The 18562-nt window shown below is 46.6% G+C and overlaps 1 protein-coding gene across 8 annotated transcripts in view; it reads right to left on the bottom strand.

The window, feature by feature from the left end:
* The window catches only part of LOC115129485 (transcription factor COE3-like), a 96033-nt gene that overhangs the window by 60622 nt on the left and 16849 nt on the right, over positions 1-18562 (bottom strand). For all 8 annotated transcript variants that reach the window (XM_029659881.2, XM_029659879.2, XM_029659883.2 and 5 more), the window contains exons 5-6: positions 17567-17640; positions 13331-13399 (exon numbers count right to left, since the gene is read on the bottom strand). In XM_029659881.2, the coding sequence (XP_029515741.1) occupies positions 13331-13399; positions 17567-17640 (143 nt within the window). The remainder of the gene's footprint in view (positions 1-13330; positions 13400-17566; positions 17641-18562) is intronic.

Below are 18562 nucleotides of genomic sequence, written 5' to 3'. Positions count from 1 at the left end.
AGGAGTGGGAGAGGGGGAGAAAGAGGAGGGAGAGGGGGAGAAGGAGGAGTGGGAGGGGAGGGAGAAGTGGGAGAGGGGGGAGAAGGAGGAGTGGGAGAGGGGGGAGAAGGAGGAGTGGGAGTAACATCATATTGAAATAAAAGAGAAAACCTCTCTCTCTCCTTTTCTCTCTCTCTCTCACTTATTAAATTCCTTTGTGCGCCGCGCCTGTTCCGTGCTCACTGGTGTTAAAATGGCTATTCATTTTGCCAGCTGCCACCCTGGTAGTAAAGGAGAACTGTGACTATGGCGCCAGACCTCTGGGCATAACACACACACACACACACACACAGGTATTAGCAGTGACAGAACTGACATACAGTGAAATAGAGCTAAGTAATGTAGCTAGCATAGCATCTTAGTCGAGCATAGCCCTGGCTTGATGTTAAAATCAGTCCGGCACATCCACATATTTCTCTCCGTGCCATTTAGCTGTGCCACTCCCGTGCCACACGCGTCGACCTTGGCGTTTTCCACTGGCGCGGCTGGTGCCATCTGCAGACGGCAGGCTTGGGCAGTAAAGCATCCCGACCCCAAGTTTTTGGGCCCGTTACGCCTCCACCAGGGGCCCGGGCCAGATGGCATTACCCACTAAGAGGGTTTTACTGCAGCTAAAGACGACCGGGCAGAGCCTGCCTGCCTCCCTCCTCCCTGCTTGCTGTGCCAAATGTGCCCCCCTCTACCCCCCTCGCCAACCCACCCAATATTTCAGTCATGATTATCCGGCACCAGACAATCCTTTAAAAGCCAAAAGGACATAACTGGCATAACTGCAACACAGCAAGAACCTGCAGCTGCTGGGATATGAGCAGACTTTCTTATTAAGCTGCAGAGGAAAGTCCAACTTGTGTTTCACTGGGTTCTGAAACTCCCAATGAAGACCGAGTGCTCAGGAACCATGCTAAAACTAACTTTATACATATTTGTTTCGATACACAAGTGTGGGCACGTACCCATGTGGGCGGACTGACAGACATACCTACAGACATACTAGTTCAGTTGTCTACAGTATTTCACACTCTCACTTGGTGTGAGCCGGGTCATCCCCAGCACTGTAGCCAGCTGTGCCATTAAGATGAAAAATAAAATATAGGAAAAATAGGGGGTGGGGGGGGGGGCGTTTTTACCGTGTAGGAGAATAGAGCTGACGTGTCTATGGGTTCTGAGAGGAGCTGCTGCTGGCTGCTGGGGTTGGGTAGCAAGATGCCTTTTTTTGCCAAATAGGAATTATCTTAAGTAAAACTAAGCTTGACCACATATTGGTAGCTAATATCATTCATTTGCATCCTGCTTGCCCAACGAAAATATTGACTACTGTGACAGAAACAAAGATGTGACGTCGAAGTCTCAACTGCGATCATGCCTTTATAGAACGCCTTTATAAGAGTGCGTAACAAAAAACAACAACTATACAAATCGGTTCATGTTTAACCTAAATGAGTTCTAAATACATTTGGAGCATGTGTGTTCTCATTGGGTTCACCCAGCTCCTTCTCAGTGTACCAGTGGTCCCAGGCCCTGATTAGAGGATTAATAGAGGGCCTGCTGAGCTGAGGAGCTCTGTGTATTGACTGCAGGGAACACACTCCGCTCCCAAATCCCTCCTCCCCAGAGCCCCTGCCTTAAACCTCCACTCTGCCCTCCGCTCACCAGTCTACACCTGTGTCTGTGTCTGTGTGTGTCTTTGTTTTTTGATTGTATGTGTGTATGTGTGTGTGTGTATGTGTGTGTGTGTGTGTATGTGCGTGTGTGGTAGAGGTAAAATGCACAAGGTGTTTGTGAATACTGTCAGGGCGTGCTACAGAGGCTGCTCTGCTCACTGGACTTTACATCACCAAGTAGTAGGGTGTTTTTTTTGGGGGGGGGCTCTGCTTCATGACATGATTGATTTTCTTTCAGCGAGTCAACCATAGAGGTCTCCCCAGGAGATCTGAGCTGGGGGTGGAGGTCGGGAGAAGCTAGAGTGATAGGTACGTGTGTGTGTGTGTGTGTGTGTGTGTGTGTGTCATTTTCCTTATTTCACCATCATCATTATTATTATAATGAATATAAGTACTACTAGCTTTGTATGAAGCTGTTATTGTCGACATAAGCAGCGATGCAATGATAACATTTTCTATTATTTCATCTTTTCATAAATGCTAAAGTACGTTGGAGTATCCATCTGTACTCATGTAGTACAGTACACTAGAGCCTGTCTAAGTATTGTGTATAGTGTCTGCCATGCTCCCAAACCGGAAGGCTACTCTGCACTAGTTTGCCTCTCAGATCCCAATGATCAATGTCTTACAAGACGACATGTTTGCACTAAGGGGCACAAAGCCTGTGTTGGAGCCCAGATCGCTGAAGCAGACGGACGAGACGCAGCGCAGACAAATTACTCCGCTTAACCCAATCCCGGCACATGTAGCACATCTCTCCCTAGATTTGTCAAGGCTTCGTCCTCTGTCAGCTATTATCCACTTTATTTCATTCTAGGGATCAAATTTGTATCCCGTTAGGCCTCTCATCTCTAACTCAAAGGGAATAAATAAAAGTAGACTTTATTGCTCAGCCCCCTGAAACAAGAAAAGGGGGGAACGGCAGAAAAAAAAGAGAGAAAAAAAATCTCCAATTAATTCGGATCAAGTCAATAACACTGTAATATTTATGAAGGCTGGAAGCCAGCCTGCCCTAAAACCCAAACTCCAGCAATCCTGAATTATAAATTGGTATTGATTTGTGTTGTGGGTGAGTGTGTGTGTGTGAATCCCTTTGTGAAGAGGGGTAAATCTGTAGACAAGATGGCTTAAGATCTACTGTAGGTATACACTGTATATATGAGTTTGCTACATTTTCTAAGCGTTTCTAAGTGTTTGTCTATATGTTTATGACTGAGTGCATTCTGTATGAGTGCATGTTATTGACACTGTAGCCAATCCATTTATTTTGTTATTTCTGTGTTTTTTTTTTGTGTGTGTGTGTGTGTGTGTGTGTGTGTGTGTGTGAAAGCAATAGGGTCTCATCCTGCCCTGGCGTCAGAGTTGCATCAAATATAGATGATCCTGCGAGATATGTACACAGTGCATAACAAAGTGTTGATTCACACACACACACACACACACACACAAAGAGCCAAACCTTAGAAACAACAGGATTTCAACTGTCATTACCCCCCCACCGCTAACAAACTCAACTTGGTAGGCAACCTATAGTGGGAATACTGTATAGAATTTCAGTCTGTGCAATAAACATACAATCTGATGGTTTGGTTTATGATTGATCAACTGCCTCCCGGACTGTTTTCTCCCTAGTTAAAATGTCTTTGGGAGATTCCGCAACAACTCTTTCGCATGAGCATATATCATCTCTCGGTGAAATGTCTGTATGTAATATCGCTGGTGGATTTGTTTTGTGATGTTATTCTGCGTGGTTTGACAGGTGAGGCCCTATGAGAGGTAAGTGTAAGAAACATAAACATTGGGAAACACTTTGTGTGCGTTCTCTCTCATAGTTTGTCAGCTGATCATCCATTCTAACTCCTTGGGTGGCGTCTGTGTGTTGATCCGGTGCGCCGGTGTTACCGATGAGCCCTGTGGAATCGGACTGTTTACGGTGATGTAATGGATCTCCTCGACTTCCCCCTGTGTGTTCGCTCTCTCTCTCTCTCGCGGCCGGCCCCTCTCCTGCGACCCTCCTCATATCAAATCTCGGAATCTTTATATAGAAATCAATACCCTCTTAATCTGCTCCTCTTTGTCCCTGCCTGCCTCCCTCCATCCATCCTTCTTTTCCTCCGTCCTCCTCCCCCATCCTGTCTCATTCACACTCCCTCACACCACAACTCTTCTCCACCCCCTACCCCCCCACCCACCCAACTCTGCCATCTCTCCTCTCTCCTCATCCACACCACCACTTTTCTCCACTCAACCACCCGCCCCAACTCCTCCCTCCTCATCCACACTCTTCTTTTCATCCATCCAGTGATTCACTCCCTCCTCTCCTTCTTCCCTTGAACTGCTGTGGCTGGTTCGGGCATGCCGCGTCCAGATTGCATCCTCACACTACGAGAAGAAAAAACCAAAGGCTGATAAACGAAACCTGCTTGCTGATGAAACGAACTACCCTCCATTGCAGACTGACCTAAATAATCTGTGGGGTTGTTCCCCATGTTAGATATTCATAAAGATTCATATTTGCTCCAGCTATGAAGGTTAAGTGTCTTGCTCAAGGGTGAAAACCAACAACAGACTACTCTTATTTTCAAGTTAGACAATGTTTCAAGAGCTATACTCTATATCAGGGGTGTTAAAAACAACCTGCGGGCTGTGAGCTGTTATGAATGGTTATAGCAAGCAGCTATTATCCTGCATCAAATTGCCTCCTCACATCTGTTTGGCAGGACTGGGCTCATGGATGGACCGACTTAATTAGCCACACCACACTCCTCCTCCTCCTGATTAAACCACCCGAGTGTGTGTGTGTGTGTGTGTCAGTGGGGTTTGGAGGGAATGGAGGGTTATCTGTGCATTCTTAATTGGGGAAACACTCGGGTGATTAGCGTGTGAGAGAGAGAGAGAGAGAGAGAGAGTGTGAGTGAGTGAGTGAGTGAGAGAGAGAGAGAGAGAGAGACCATCGTGGGGGAGGGGAGTTGGCCGATATCAAAGGTGAATACATTCATGATAGGAAGATGCTGCTGCCCCATGGTTTCACAATCAGCTGAGTTGAAGATGGGGGGGTTGAGGTAAAGGACTGGGAAGAGGAGCAGGTGGGTGGTTGGGGTGCGAAGGCATCCCAGCTAAGCCTGAGCTGTTGAGTCGATGGTGGGGCTGGGAGTGGAGGGCTCGGCGAGGGGTCCCCGGCGGTGTTTACAGATTACATCCCACCCCGTGTTGGCTCTTTGAAAGCCACAGGAGCCAGTGGTATGTCAACAGCAGGATCAACAAACAGGGATCGATAGCTTTTCTCTCACCGACGAGTAGTAAAGGGCTAACGGCAGCATTAGTGACAAGCAGGCGCTGGAGGGGGGGGCAGGAGGGCTTAGCGGCTGGCAGGTCTTGGTAGGGGGGGCCCTGTCAGGACTAGGGATTTTCCCAGTTCCCATGCCCCCACATGGAGCGCTACTCTGGGTGAGAAGGTGGACTGGAGTCGGTGCCTGGGAAGCGTGGCTGGATCTGTTTGTGAAGAGAGTCCGTGTGTCGATGAGTGGGTTCCAATTAGGGCTCAATCCCATTTCAGTTAACTATACCTATCTAGAACATGCAGATCCACAACAGAGAGTAAACAAGGACAGAGGAAATGGGAAGGAGTTACTATCCTAAAACAAATGGTGAATGATATCTTTTCCCCTCTGGTGAATAGGTTTATGGGCAACATTGGACCAGTGCACACTTCACAGCGTATCACATCAGCCATGCTCAGCCCCGGGGGCCCGCTGGAGGCCCTGGCTCCACCCCGGCCTGATGGAACCACCCAGACGGATATTACCACAGGCTGTGAACGCTAAGACAGGTAGCGAAACACCCCTTCTGTTCCCAACCGCCTGCCAACAGGGTGACTTGGCAGCTTCCGAGCCCCCGTTCAACAGAGGGAGAGTGAAGTGTGTTATATTCACAGAGCCTTTGGGTTTTAAGGGACTGGAAAACCCTCCTCTGAATGGTAAATGGAGGATGATTGTTTAATGGCAACATCTGTATTAGAATAACTGCTCGACGAGCTTCAGCCTCCTTGAGGAAAATGCAAAGATTCAATAAGTTGGAGAGTCATGCAGGTTGGATACGAGTAGTGGTTCTCCTCTGGGAATCAAAGCCAAGAGAGAGGTAGGAATAATGTTTTTGTGGGAGCATTGTTCACCAGAGGCAGCTAGTCGTATCATATCATCCCGGGGTAGAGTGCGACCGTGGCTGTGATTGTGTGGTTTTCTATTTGGGGGAGCTGTAGTGTGTGTGTGTGTGTGTGTGTGTGTGTGTTGGAATAGATACCCTGCTGAAAGGCGAGAGGGGTGAACCACAAACACTGGCGCTGATATTTCCCTCTTACCCTGTGGAGCAGTCGTCAAGGTCATCTGGGCTAACCCTGACACAAGCACATAAATATAAGCATACACACACACGAAGTAGAAGTCGAGGAGCAACCAGAAGGTGTAAGGTAATGTGGCTAGCTACTGTATAATTTGAATTAAGGAGAAGAGACAACAAACAACTTCACGTTGAGAGTTTTTGCATCTCTTAGCAGAGCCCGAGGGGTGGCAGTCATTGGATAAGATTACAGGACCATAAACACACTGCAGGTACCTCACACACATACACGCCTCACTGTGGCAACCGACCCCATTTCCCCTGTCCCCAGTGCTAGTCTTGCCACCATCGGTCAGCAGAACAAACAAAATTCTTGCCAAAATAGAACATAAATCTATAGCCCGAGAGGATGACGTCTACCTCTCTCTCTCCTTCTCTTAAAGACCGTTTGGTTTCCTGAAAGTCGTGATGGAGCAGCGGTAGGCCGTCCCCCCTTGTGTGAGGGATGGGATATACTGAATAATTCAACCAGAAGACCAGGCCACCAACAGTCCCCCATCCATATTTTACACCTACACCACAGTCTCTGACCCCCCCCACCCCCTGAACACGCACACACACCCCTGAGTCTCACTCCCCCCAACCACCACCCCTGATATAGCCTAACTGCACCATTCTAAGGCCGAAATACAAAAGATACCACAAAGCAAGGCTACCCACAACGCAACACCCGACAAGGTGACCTCCATAATGCCTATGTGATAAAAAGCCGTTAAAACAACGTTGACAACTGCCTTCAATAACATACATAAAGCCCAATGCAAAATCATGTAATAGCAGTTGGCCCCTTGTACCCATAACCTGTCTCCTCAAAACATAACCCCGGACAAACAACCCATAAAATCTGACAAAGTTCTACTCCACAACCTACCAACCCCTTCCTCTCTCTCGGCCCTGACTCATTCCACCATCCCACTCCCCAACCTGGCAACCCCTTCCTTCCTCTCTCTCGGCCCCGACTCATTCCACCATCCCATTCCCCAACCTACCAACCCCTTCCTTCCTCTCTCTCGGCCCTGACTCATTCCACCATCCCATTCCCCAACCTGGCAACCCCTTCCTCTCTCTCAGTCCTGACTCATTCCACCATCCCACTCCCCAACCTGGCAACCCCTTCCTCTCTCTCGGCCCTGACTCAATTCCACCATCCCACTCCCCAACCTGGCAACCCCTTCCTTCCTCTCTCTCGGCCCTGACTCATTCCACCATCCCATTCCCCAACCTGGCAACCCCTTCCTCTCTCTCAGTCCTGACTCATTCCACCATCCCACTCCCCAACCTGGCAACCCCTTCCTCTCTCTCGGCCCTGACTCATTCCACCATCCCACTCCCCAACCTGGCAACCCCTTCCTCTCTCTCGGCCCTGACTCATTCCACCATCCCACCCCCCAACCTGGCAACCCCTTCCTCTCTCTCGGCCCTGACTCATCCCACTTCCAGAACCTGATCTTTTTTTCTTCTTTCAATTTTTACCCGGGCTGCCGAGTAATGTCCTGCTTTTATTGTAAATCTATACTCTTAATCTGGCCGGCTCTGATGTGCTCACTGGCCGATCAATAGGCTGCGATTGCTGGAAAGAGTCCGGGGAGGCTGATAACCCCATCACCCCCCGCAGAGTTAGCCCTCAGTGGAGGTTGTCAGTCAGTCCAGCGCCTGGAAACGTGCATGCATGCATACACACAGAAATATTGGTGTTCGCTAATACCCGTCCACACAGGTTGAGTGTACAAAACATTAGGAACACCTGCTCTTGCCGTGACAGACTGACCAGGTGAGTCCGGCTGAAAGCTATGCTCCCTTATTAATGTCACTTGTGAAAATCCACTTCAAATCAGTGTAGATGGAGGGGAGGAGAACGGTTAAAGAAGAATTTTTAAGCCTTGAGACAATTGAGCCATTGATTGTGTATGTGTGCCAGTCGGAGGGTGAATTGGAAAGACCTCTGTGCCTTTTAACTGGGTATGGTAGTAGGTGCCAGGCGCACCGGTTTGAGTGTGTCAAGAACTGCAATGATGCTGCGTTTTTCACATCTGTATCAAGAATGGTTCACCACCCAAAGGACATCCAGTCACCTTGACACAACTGTGGGAAGTATTGGAGTCAACATGGACCACAAGCATTTCGCTACACTCGCATTAACATCTGCTAACCATGTGTATGCGACAATAAATTTGATTTGACCAGCATCCCTTTCGACACCTTGTTGTCCACGCCTCGACGAATTGAGGCTGTTCTGGGGGCAAAGTGGGGGGTGCAACTCAATATTAGGAAGGTGTTCCTAATGTTTTGTACACTCAGTGTATATCCACACGTTAACAGATGTCTGCACCTGATAGATGACATGACTTTTGCTTTAAATCTCCAGTGTAATACTGATCATATGAAAAACGAGGATGCTTCAATATATACAGTATATGAGATCTATTTCCAGGAGAGCTTTCATAACTCCCCATCGACTGGTCCAACCAATGATGGACAGCTTCCCAAGCCACTCATAAACAGTAACCGACACCAACAGAGACAGCCCTAAACAAATGTCCATTGACAGACTGTAGGGGATGGCTAGTGGTTAGTACTATAGAACAGATCATGGAAAGCTATGAGGGGTGGGGGGTGGGGAGAGAAGGGTATGACTCCCGTGTCCAGAAGATCCATTAAGGTAAGAGGGTGATGGGAGATAGGAGGAGACAAGGAGGGTTAGGGCCCATGTGGTCTATACTGAGTAATTAGCCACTGGTCCCCCAGTAAGCTCTGACAGTCTCTGGGAATTTATGGTCCCACTCATGAAACTGGCCCGGCCATCTAATTGCAATATTAGCTTGTAATAACACCTGTTTTAATGGCCACAAGCCAATATTTCACCACGCCCCATTGGAGCTTTCTGCTTGCCTTGGCACAATTTCCCCCATTAAATGGCAGCACTGGAAACAAACTGCTTCCTGGTTTTAGATGGAGGTCCCACCTCAGAGTGCAACCTCCATTTTGTCTGCCAACCAAATGTATCCCCTACCCGTCCCTTATGCTGGTTATAGGCGCAAGTGTGTATGCCGAATGTGATGTCATAGAGAAGGCATGTAAGACGTGCATAAGACGTGAGTAATGTATAATGATCACGAGAGAAAGAGGACATTGTCACCAAACTAAATAAAGTTCCTGCAATTTCACCATTTTATATTCAAATGCTTGCTATATAGGGAGTGTGTGTGCACTTGCATACATTTAATAATGTGTGTGTGTGTGTGTGTGTGTGTGTGTGTGTGTGTGTGTGTTTATCAGCGATAATCCGAGGAGAGGTGGTAAAAGATGCAGAGCAGAATCAGAGTTTGATTTACAGGGTCTACGGATCATTTGAAACAGAGGCGCTTGTGTGTGTGTGTGCATGTGTGTGTGTGTAGGGAAGGGGCCATGAATTGCCGGCATTAACCACTTTACAGTGGCGACTGATAGGGGTGATTTGCATCGCGGGTCACCAATAGCAACCCTCCACCCACCCTGGCTAACTGTTTTATCTGTTGGTTAAGTAGCTTGAGGCTGCGTCCCCATAAATCCTGTATCTCTTAATAGGGCACTAAAATGCAGTGATATGGGCAGTCCGGCACTAAATCATGAGCCAGGCTTGTCGCTGGTAAACATTTTGGAATTGTTTGGGTGGGGTGTAACGAGCGTAGCGATGTAGCGTGCGGGGGGGGGGACCACTAACACACACACTTTAGTTGAGGATGTGGCACATGGACATTCCTGCAGATTTCTACCCGAGGATATGCCTATTGGGACTGGATATGTATTTTTGTGATGCATGCAAGTGTGTGTGGTGCATAGTCCTGTCACGCCCTGACCTTGGTTATCTTTGTTTTCTTTTTCTTTTGGTTAGGTCAGGGTGTGACAAGGGTGGTTGGTTAAGTTTTTGTATTGTCTAGGTGTTTTATCCTGTCTAGGGTTTTTGTATATCTATGGGGTTTTAGTATGTCTAGGTATATGTAGGTCTATGGTGGCCTGGATTCGTTCCCAATCAGAGACAGCTGTTTATCGTTGTCTCTGATTGGGGATCCTATTTAGGTTGCCATTTTCCATTTTGGTTTGTTTTATCTCACATTCACTTAGCTAGCAAATGCAGCTAGCTAGTTTAGGCTACTCAAACACTCGACTCAAACAGGGGATTCTATGTTAACTAGTTGGCTATGACTATCCAACACCACAACACTGGAACTCTCCCAAGTCAAGGTAAGCTTTCAGTTTGACTAATTTATTGCCACTGGGGCCCACCGGTGTAAATGCTGACCTGCTTACTGACTATACACTGTAACGTTACTGCATGATTGTAGCGGGTATAGTAACACGTTAGTTCTATTAGCTACTGTATGTTGACAATGACATTATTTTAGCAAATATGGTGACAGCGATTTAGGCTGTGTGTAGCGGTTATGATATGGTTTGGCTTAGAAAGTTTTTGTTTCCCTGGTCAGAGCTGATGTGTTGTGCACTGAAGTCTACAAGCGAAGGGAAAAGGTGAGAGGAGGAGAGCGCTGAAGGAATACAACGTGGCTGAAGGAATACAACGTGGCTGCTATGAAAGTGAACTGTGTTGACGTGTGATCAGTGGTGTATTCATTCCGCCGATTCTGTTGAAAAACATTTCTTAAACGGAAGCAAACAGAACAAACATACCTGAATTTGTCCAATAGAAGCTCTTGTTTGCAACTGTTGGACTAATGATTACGCCCTAGATCAGCTCGATGAAGGCAATGACCTGTGTGCACCTATGTTGTAAACTTTAATTCACAGGCTAGGTTGTAGCAACCTCATGATGGGTAACAGGAATATTTGAGTATCATGTAGTAGCCTAAACCTATCGATGTTACATTGAACTGGGTGAATGGAATATGAATGACAATCATCCAATATGCTGTAATAGAAATAAGGCCATGCTCATTAAAAAAATAATAGTCCTCCCTCATTTTAAACGACACTTATCATCACTGGGGTGTGTGTGTGTTTACTGGTTGAAAGTATCGTCATTGTAATCGTATGTGCTCAGAGTTGGGTAGATTACTTTCTAAATGTAATCCATTAGTTAAGTTACTTGTTCAAAATTGTAATCAGTAACGTACCTTTTTGATTACCCAAACTCAGTAACATAATCTGATTACTTTCAGCTACTTTTAGATTACTTTCCCTTTAAGAGGTATTAGAAGGACACACAAATTACTATCACCAATTGAATGACATCCATTGCAGGATAAATCAATGTTAGAGTTTACATTGTTGGCCTTAAATGGAGGTTGTATTTTACTTTATGGGTTGGTTATGTAGGCTTCTTCTAACCCATTGCTTTCTACTACAGATAATAATATATTAGCTAGGTAATATCTTTACATTAAAATCCAAAGTCTGTCAGATTTACAGTCATTCCAATTAATTTAATACCTCTTGATCTTCAAGAATAGGACTTGGAAATATAGATTAGCCAAATTGTTTTACCTGAGCATATATATATTTTTTTTACATTCAGTCGGGGTCTCAGCTTACTGTTAAGAGTTAGAATAGAAAGATACACAAGGTGCAATTTAGAAATGTGGTTGTGCATCTGCAGTTTTTCTGTTATGTCAGTTACTGATAGTCACTCAATTAGCCTTGTCAGCTAACAATTTTTAGATTTGTAAAATAGTCTAGCCTGCTATCTAAACTTTTATTAACCATGGCTGAATACCGAATACTGACATGCCATACAGGACATGTGCCCAGGGGCCCTGACCTCGAGGGGGCCCCCATTGATGTTGTTAGTCACTGTCACTCAGATATCATTAACATGGCATAAGTCATAGCAAAATGTGTAGAATTGCAGGTAATTAGCTTTCTCTCTGCTGTCAAGAGGGGGGCGACTAAAGTGTATTGCCCGCGAGGTGGGGGGGGCCCCTCATCCAAATCTCACTTAGGGCCCTCAAAAGGCTAGGGCCGGCCCTGAATCAGTTACCCAACCAAGGCAGGGCCCCCCAGTTACCCACATGGGCCCCCTACCTCTTCTCCTCCCCCCATCTGATGATTAGCAGAGCGGCAGCAGGTCATTTACATTGACAGCAGGCTCCTGTGGTTGGCGGTTGCAGTCAAAAAAGGTCTGCACTATGCAGCTGTTGCAAGAGCTAATTTTTCACTGGCTGTCCACTGGTCGCAAAAACAATGATTGATAGGCAGCTTACGCTTCTTCAATTGAACCATTATTGGGATAAAATACACAAATACAATTGTAAACAGCCATCCACAACCACCATAATCTGAAGCCTACGGTGCAAATAGGTAAATGAGATTCACATTAATGTGAGATGTAGATAAGTGATATCCGTATCGCCCGTAGGCTACACCACTGCTTTTGTCCTCCAAACATTTATTCAAGTTGGATAATCTTTGGATACCAACAGCAGTCACACCATTGGAAGACATAGCTTGGACTGTAGCCTAAAAAAGCCTATTCCTGTTCTGTTCACACGATCCATTAAACACATTTGGTGTCAATCATAGTGGTCTCTAACTTGTGGTCAGACTCGCTCAGGAAGAACTTTTTCCAATGCTGATTCAAATGTCATTGAGAAAACACAGATGTCAAAGATTTTTACTCAAACATCCTTTCTGAATGTAAAAGTAATCCTATAAGTAATCATATTGTTTTTGAAAAATATCTGTAATGTGATTACAATATTTTTGCTGGTAAAGTAAGGGATTACAGCTACCGTTTTTTGGGGGGGGTAATCTGTTACTCCTCCCCAACCCTGGCTAGAGGTCTGACTAAAGAGAAAAGCATGAGATTTACTGAGATCTTAACCTGATCTAGGAAAACAAGGTGTGACATGATCTCTGTAGATTTGGACTGTTACTCCTAACATAGGCAGCAAGAGGTAAGAAGACATGTCTGTGTGTATGTGTGTGTTTATGTGTGTGTGTGTGTGTGTGTTTGTTGTGACTCTGTATATGTGGATCACTGGTTTCCAAGCTTCCAGCTCTCCTGTCCCCTGGCCATTCTCCAAGCTCAGTCTAACGAGCCAACATGGATTTGGTAATGACCCGTGTGCCCTCAGAGGCCACTACTGTCCTTTTGGAGGAGGTCAGTATACCCCAGCCAGCCTGACAGGCCCAATGATAGCCACAACCACGAAGGCTTGGTCCTGCTTACCTGCATGGTCCCACTGCTTGCCTGCTTTGTGGCTGTGAAAGAAAGACGTGGAACAAAAGGAGTGTGTCCTTACCTGTCAATGATGACTGGGTCGGAGGGCGTCTCGTTGCGGTTTCCACAGCTCTTCTTGTCACAACAACGACTAGGAAAAAAAAAAACACAAAAGACACAATTCGCTATCACACTTAGGTTTACTAAAAACATTTACTATCATTTGTTACTAGAGTTGTTGGACGGTCTCTGGTAACAGTGGGCATACAGCGGACTATAGAGTCAGAGAGGAACCATGTGCAATCTGCTGTCCCCCTTCTCCCCCATCCCCCCCACCTCGACCCACGCTCCAGCTGGGCAGGGCTCCAGCCAAGGTCACTCAGTGACTCGCTGACAGTTTGGACAGCGCCCAGAGATGGCTGGCCCGGTGCTGAGCCACCTCCATCCTGCCCCCGTGCCATCACCCCTGCCACACCGCCATGGACACCCTGGCCTTGCCCAGGTCTGTGCCACTGCCCCTCTGCCCCTGCCCAACTGCTCATGTGGTGGCATGCCGTTTCAGAAAAGTGGGTGTGAATACAGCCAAATGTGCTCTTCTGGTTGGTCGCCATGCAATGGTGGACAATGAGGATCAGTTTCCTAATCATTCTGATTCAGTCTAGTGTAACAATAGCATAGTGCAAAGAAAGTTTCAGTTTTTCCATTTGTTGGTAGTGGTAGTAGTATACTTTCTAGTAGTTTAGCAGTTCAGTCAGTGTCAATTACATTGCATTCAGAAAATGAATTTGGATTCAATATACGCCTTTTGTACATTTACATTCAAAATGGTTTGTTTCATGCAGTGACTCAAATGTATTTTATTTAACTAGGCAAGTCAGTTAAGAACAAATTCGTATTTACAATGACAGCCTAACCCGGCCAAACCCTCCCCTAAACCGGACGACGCTGGGTCAATTGTGTACCGCCCTATGGGACGCCCGTTGTGATACAGCCAGGGATCGAATCTGGGTCTGTAGTGATGCCTCCAACACTGCGATGTGAAATTTAAATGGAAGTCCTGATTCTGCGGGTTGTTAACAGTAACTAAGGTCCCATTTTAAATATAAATGTGTTATTCTAAAGATAATTGAAACCAACCCTCTTATTCTTCAAAATTATTCATATTGCATGACCTGCCGAGGACCAATTATGCTCACACACTCACCCATGCTGTCATGAATCACATTGCCATTTGACAAACAAGCTTAAAACCGAGCCACCGAATGCCAAATTAACCCATTTTATGAATCATTTATCACACCGTTTGATCTCTAAGTAGAAGAAAAACATAAACTAAGTACTGTTTTTTTGCCTGGTCTTTATGTGTGACTGTTGCCATAGAACGCAACACAATAATTTATTCCCCCAGCTACTTGGAACCATTAGCAAAGTTCCAGGAGACCAATTAGCATTGGAAACCCAATGGTGCTGCTGTGGTGACAACCTCCTCAAACTGAGAAAGTGTTATAAACAAACTGGACCCCAGGAGCACTGCCAGGCCCCTCGGGGGACCCGGGGCCCTTCGCACACGAAAACAAACCTTGGCTGAGCGTCCACAATATCGCCTTAATGACGTTTCCCCCCGGGCCCAAACTGGCTAACACCCTGGCTAGCTAATGACTGAGAACACAGGCCAGTAAGTCAGACGAGTCCCACAAAACAACTAGACTGGATATCCAGTCAGCGTTACTATGTTTTTTTTAGCTACAGCCGAGAAATAGTACTGAGCATGAGCAGTGCTGGTCCAGTGAGCGCCGCAGCAACGAAACCAGAGAGGCCAACTTGATGATTTGTCAATCTAGCAAAAAGGACCCACACCGAATCTACAATAAGAAGTGAGCCTGGAATGCCAGTTTTATCCCAAGATGGGCAGCCTGCCTTGGCTGGTCACTAGCATCATTATCATTGTCCCTTCAGTCAGCCAGGCATACTTCAAATGATCCCCACAAGTGGAATCTACTTAAGCACTAAAAAAAGGAGTGTTCGAAGCTGAACTATCAGAGTTTAGCTTTAAAAAACAAGAGAATCCTTCAAAGGCTCCCTGAGGAACCTGAAGACGGGCATCAGAGGGAGGGAGAACAGAGCCAGTCTGTTGGATCACAGGCCTGTGATAAGATACGCACACAGTGAATGGCTGTCAATGGAGGGCTTGTTTTCAAAGGGCAAGTGCTGTAATTACCCAGCCCAAACATGAGGGCCACAGCCAGACCTAATGATATGCGTCAGGACGGCAGGCAGACAGCCGGCTTGGCTGGGAGAGGACGCCCGTGGCAAGCCTTTCTCACACAACGTGCCCTCTTCCAGCCTGGCACCGGGGCTGGCGCATAGAGCCCAGTCCTGGCTAGCCTGTGTACCCATAACACAGTCCTCCGATGACTGGCCCACGCCAACTGACTACCACAAAGCCCCATTTGGTGGTTTTGGAAGAGCCAGTCTCAAATGAAAGAATGCTGTGTTGATATTGTGAACCAATTCAAGTCACACTACATGGAATACAGTGACACTTCAAATGTACTTGCTAATCAACTACTGACATAGTTAAGTTGATATTTGTGTGTGTGTCAAGTAGTGATATTTTAAAAATAATGTGAAAAAAAAGTGATATTTAAAGTTATTTAAAAAACTGTAAATAAAGGGCCTCCATTTTGATCCTACAATCTATAATGTCGTCATGTCTATCTAATTAAAGACGAAAAAACTCATTGCAAATATTTTAAATTGTCAAACTGTCCAATAGGTTCAGTGCTTTTAACTCTATGATGAGAGAACTACTCTTTATCTTCAGAGAGTTCTGGACAAAGGGACAAGTCTCAAAGCCACCACCAGGGACCACATGGCCATGCCGGAGAGGGTCCCTACCAGCTGCTACAGTATACTTCCACTGCTGGTTGAGTGCGTCACTTTATACGGCAGCGAGCCAGGCTGCAACACCACACGGGACTAGATAAAGACACCTCAGCCATCACGTCCCTGTCACCTGGGAGACCGAGGGGGAGATCGAGATAGATGAAGAAAGAGAGCGCATCTCTCTCATCCCCTTCTCATTAGCCAATGGAAACACGGCATTCATCAGGGGAAGGATGGTTAATAATCACACTCAATCACGTAATGACCGACGCCAAGTGGAACCGTCATTAGGAAAATGAAGCGACGTATCAGAGGGGATCTCCAAGGAGGAGACAATGGGTCCGTCACTCAAAGAAGTCCCCACATTTTCAGTGTCGACCATTTTTCAACTAAATGTTGAAAAGTTGAATGTTCCTCCATGCACTGTTTGAAATTGGCTTTGAAATGTGAAACAAGATGCATGAGATAACCAGGAGACAACCCTCAGATATGGTTTCCCCAGCTAGGTCATAAGATGAGTGCGATAATGACTTAGACCCTGATTCAATCAAAATAACAGACGGAGGGTTTCCATGGTGAGGCAAATCAGCATTCTTCCAGCACTGTGTTTAAACACTTAGCTGAATTATTGATTCAGCTAATCAACAATTGCCTTCTCACAGGTAAATGCTCTCTATTGTCTTGCCCTAGAAACATCCAGATCAAGGTTTTGCTTGAATAGCAGTTGATGCATATGCAATTGGGTTCCAACAGGGATGACTGAGTCAATGGAAAAGGCAAAAAGGGCTGTGTCGACCCCAACCTCCTCCCTCCCTCCCTCCCTCCCTTACTCCTACAACCAGCTGAGGCCTCTCGTGGGCCAAGGCTTGAAACTCCTCAACCCCCAGTGTCCAAGGCAGCACACAAACACACTTCCTGTATTGCATAATTAACACTCACTCCTACCAGGCCCTAACCAATGCCCTACAGACTTGCGCCCAGCCAACCTCCATCAAAACATACACAAACACATAAAGCCCCCATCAACATGGGCCTTCGTCCGGCAGACACACAGTGGGTAGATAATGACTCAGCATGGTATTCAATTCAACTATACTTACTTAATGAGAGCAACCCTGTAGGGCTGTATAGAGAAGACTATATAGCATGAAAAGGGATGGCCCACAGAGGAATAAGGATGCCTCTTGTTGCATTAAATTAACTGGTTTTGACCAATTTGACTAACCTTGAGCCTTGTGTTGATCCCTTAAAGGAAAAGTCACTCCAACATAAAATGTCCTGGAGTCGATGGTATGTGTACATGTTGTGTAGATTCTTGTACATGCATCAGGAGAACTGCAGACCCCAATTCCAGATTAATTTAGATGGTGCCAATCATGCCCATTCATTAGATTTTGGGGTGAAATATCCCTTTAAATAGAGTGGCACTCACCTGCACATGATCTCGTGGGTGAGAAGGACACGGCACATCTCTGGGTTTTTGTCCTGGCCCTCGTAGAGGATCGCCTGAGGAGAAGAAAAGAGCAGCCGATATTTGTTTGTTTAGTCTTCTTTGGGTCCCTGGACTTGAACTTGTGCTTTCCCTGTACAATATCCGATCATGGCCCTGTAAAGGTTGTGACGACATATAACTGGAAAGGCTTTGTGCACGTGTATCAGTGTCTGCTAAATATCTACAATGGAAGTGGGTGACACTTTATTAGCGTAAGCGCCACTTGGTCTAACTTTCATATCATATTAACAGGGAGAGAAAGGAGGTTAGACTGGAGAGATGGTGGAGGGGGACGATGAGGGAGTAGCCCCCCCATAGTGGAGAGCCACGTGGTGTAGAGCGGCCCGGCCGGCCCTCCACCCCTCCCAGACAGATGGCGGCGCGAGCCCCAGTAAGAGAGAAAGACCACCCTCTGGGCATCCTTCACTGGAGCTGCCATGTCGGCCATGGATGACGGATGACCACTGAGAGGAGCTGTTCCCTCCTTCATTCTCTCTATACCTCCCGTGTCAGAGGGATGGCGGGAGGACGAGAGGGAGGGAGTGCTCTATCCCATTCCCAATGACGTACCCCTACCTCGTCCACCTAGGTGGTCAGTTGCCCCACACACACACACACACACACACACACACACCCCCCCAAGGGGACAATACTTTTAGTATAACGACCACTTCTGCATTATTGATTCCTCCCAGCCTCTATATTAAAATCTGCCAATTTCGCCAGAAGGGGTGGGGATTGCAACAGGGACCAGGGAAAGGGAGTGGGAGTGTGTGTGGGGAGGAGAGGAGGTGTGTGTGTGGGGGGGGGGGGGGGGGGGGTATCGGGTCGATATTTATACATCATCATTTCTGATTCAAGTAGCCGCTCCACCCCCTGGAGCTAGTCTGGGAGTTTTCATGGGAGTATATCATGGACATACGTGAGTAATACCAC

Source organism: Oncorhynchus nerka, linkage group LG5 (genome assembly GCF_034236695.1).
Source record: "Oncorhynchus nerka isolate Pitt River linkage group LG5, Oner_Uvic_2.0, whole genome shotgun sequence".
NCBI lineage: Eukaryota > Metazoa > Chordata > Actinopteri > Salmoniformes > Salmonidae > Oncorhynchus > Oncorhynchus nerka.
Note: the sequence above shows the minus strand (reverse complement) of the source record. Positions and strands in the feature narration are given on the sequence as shown.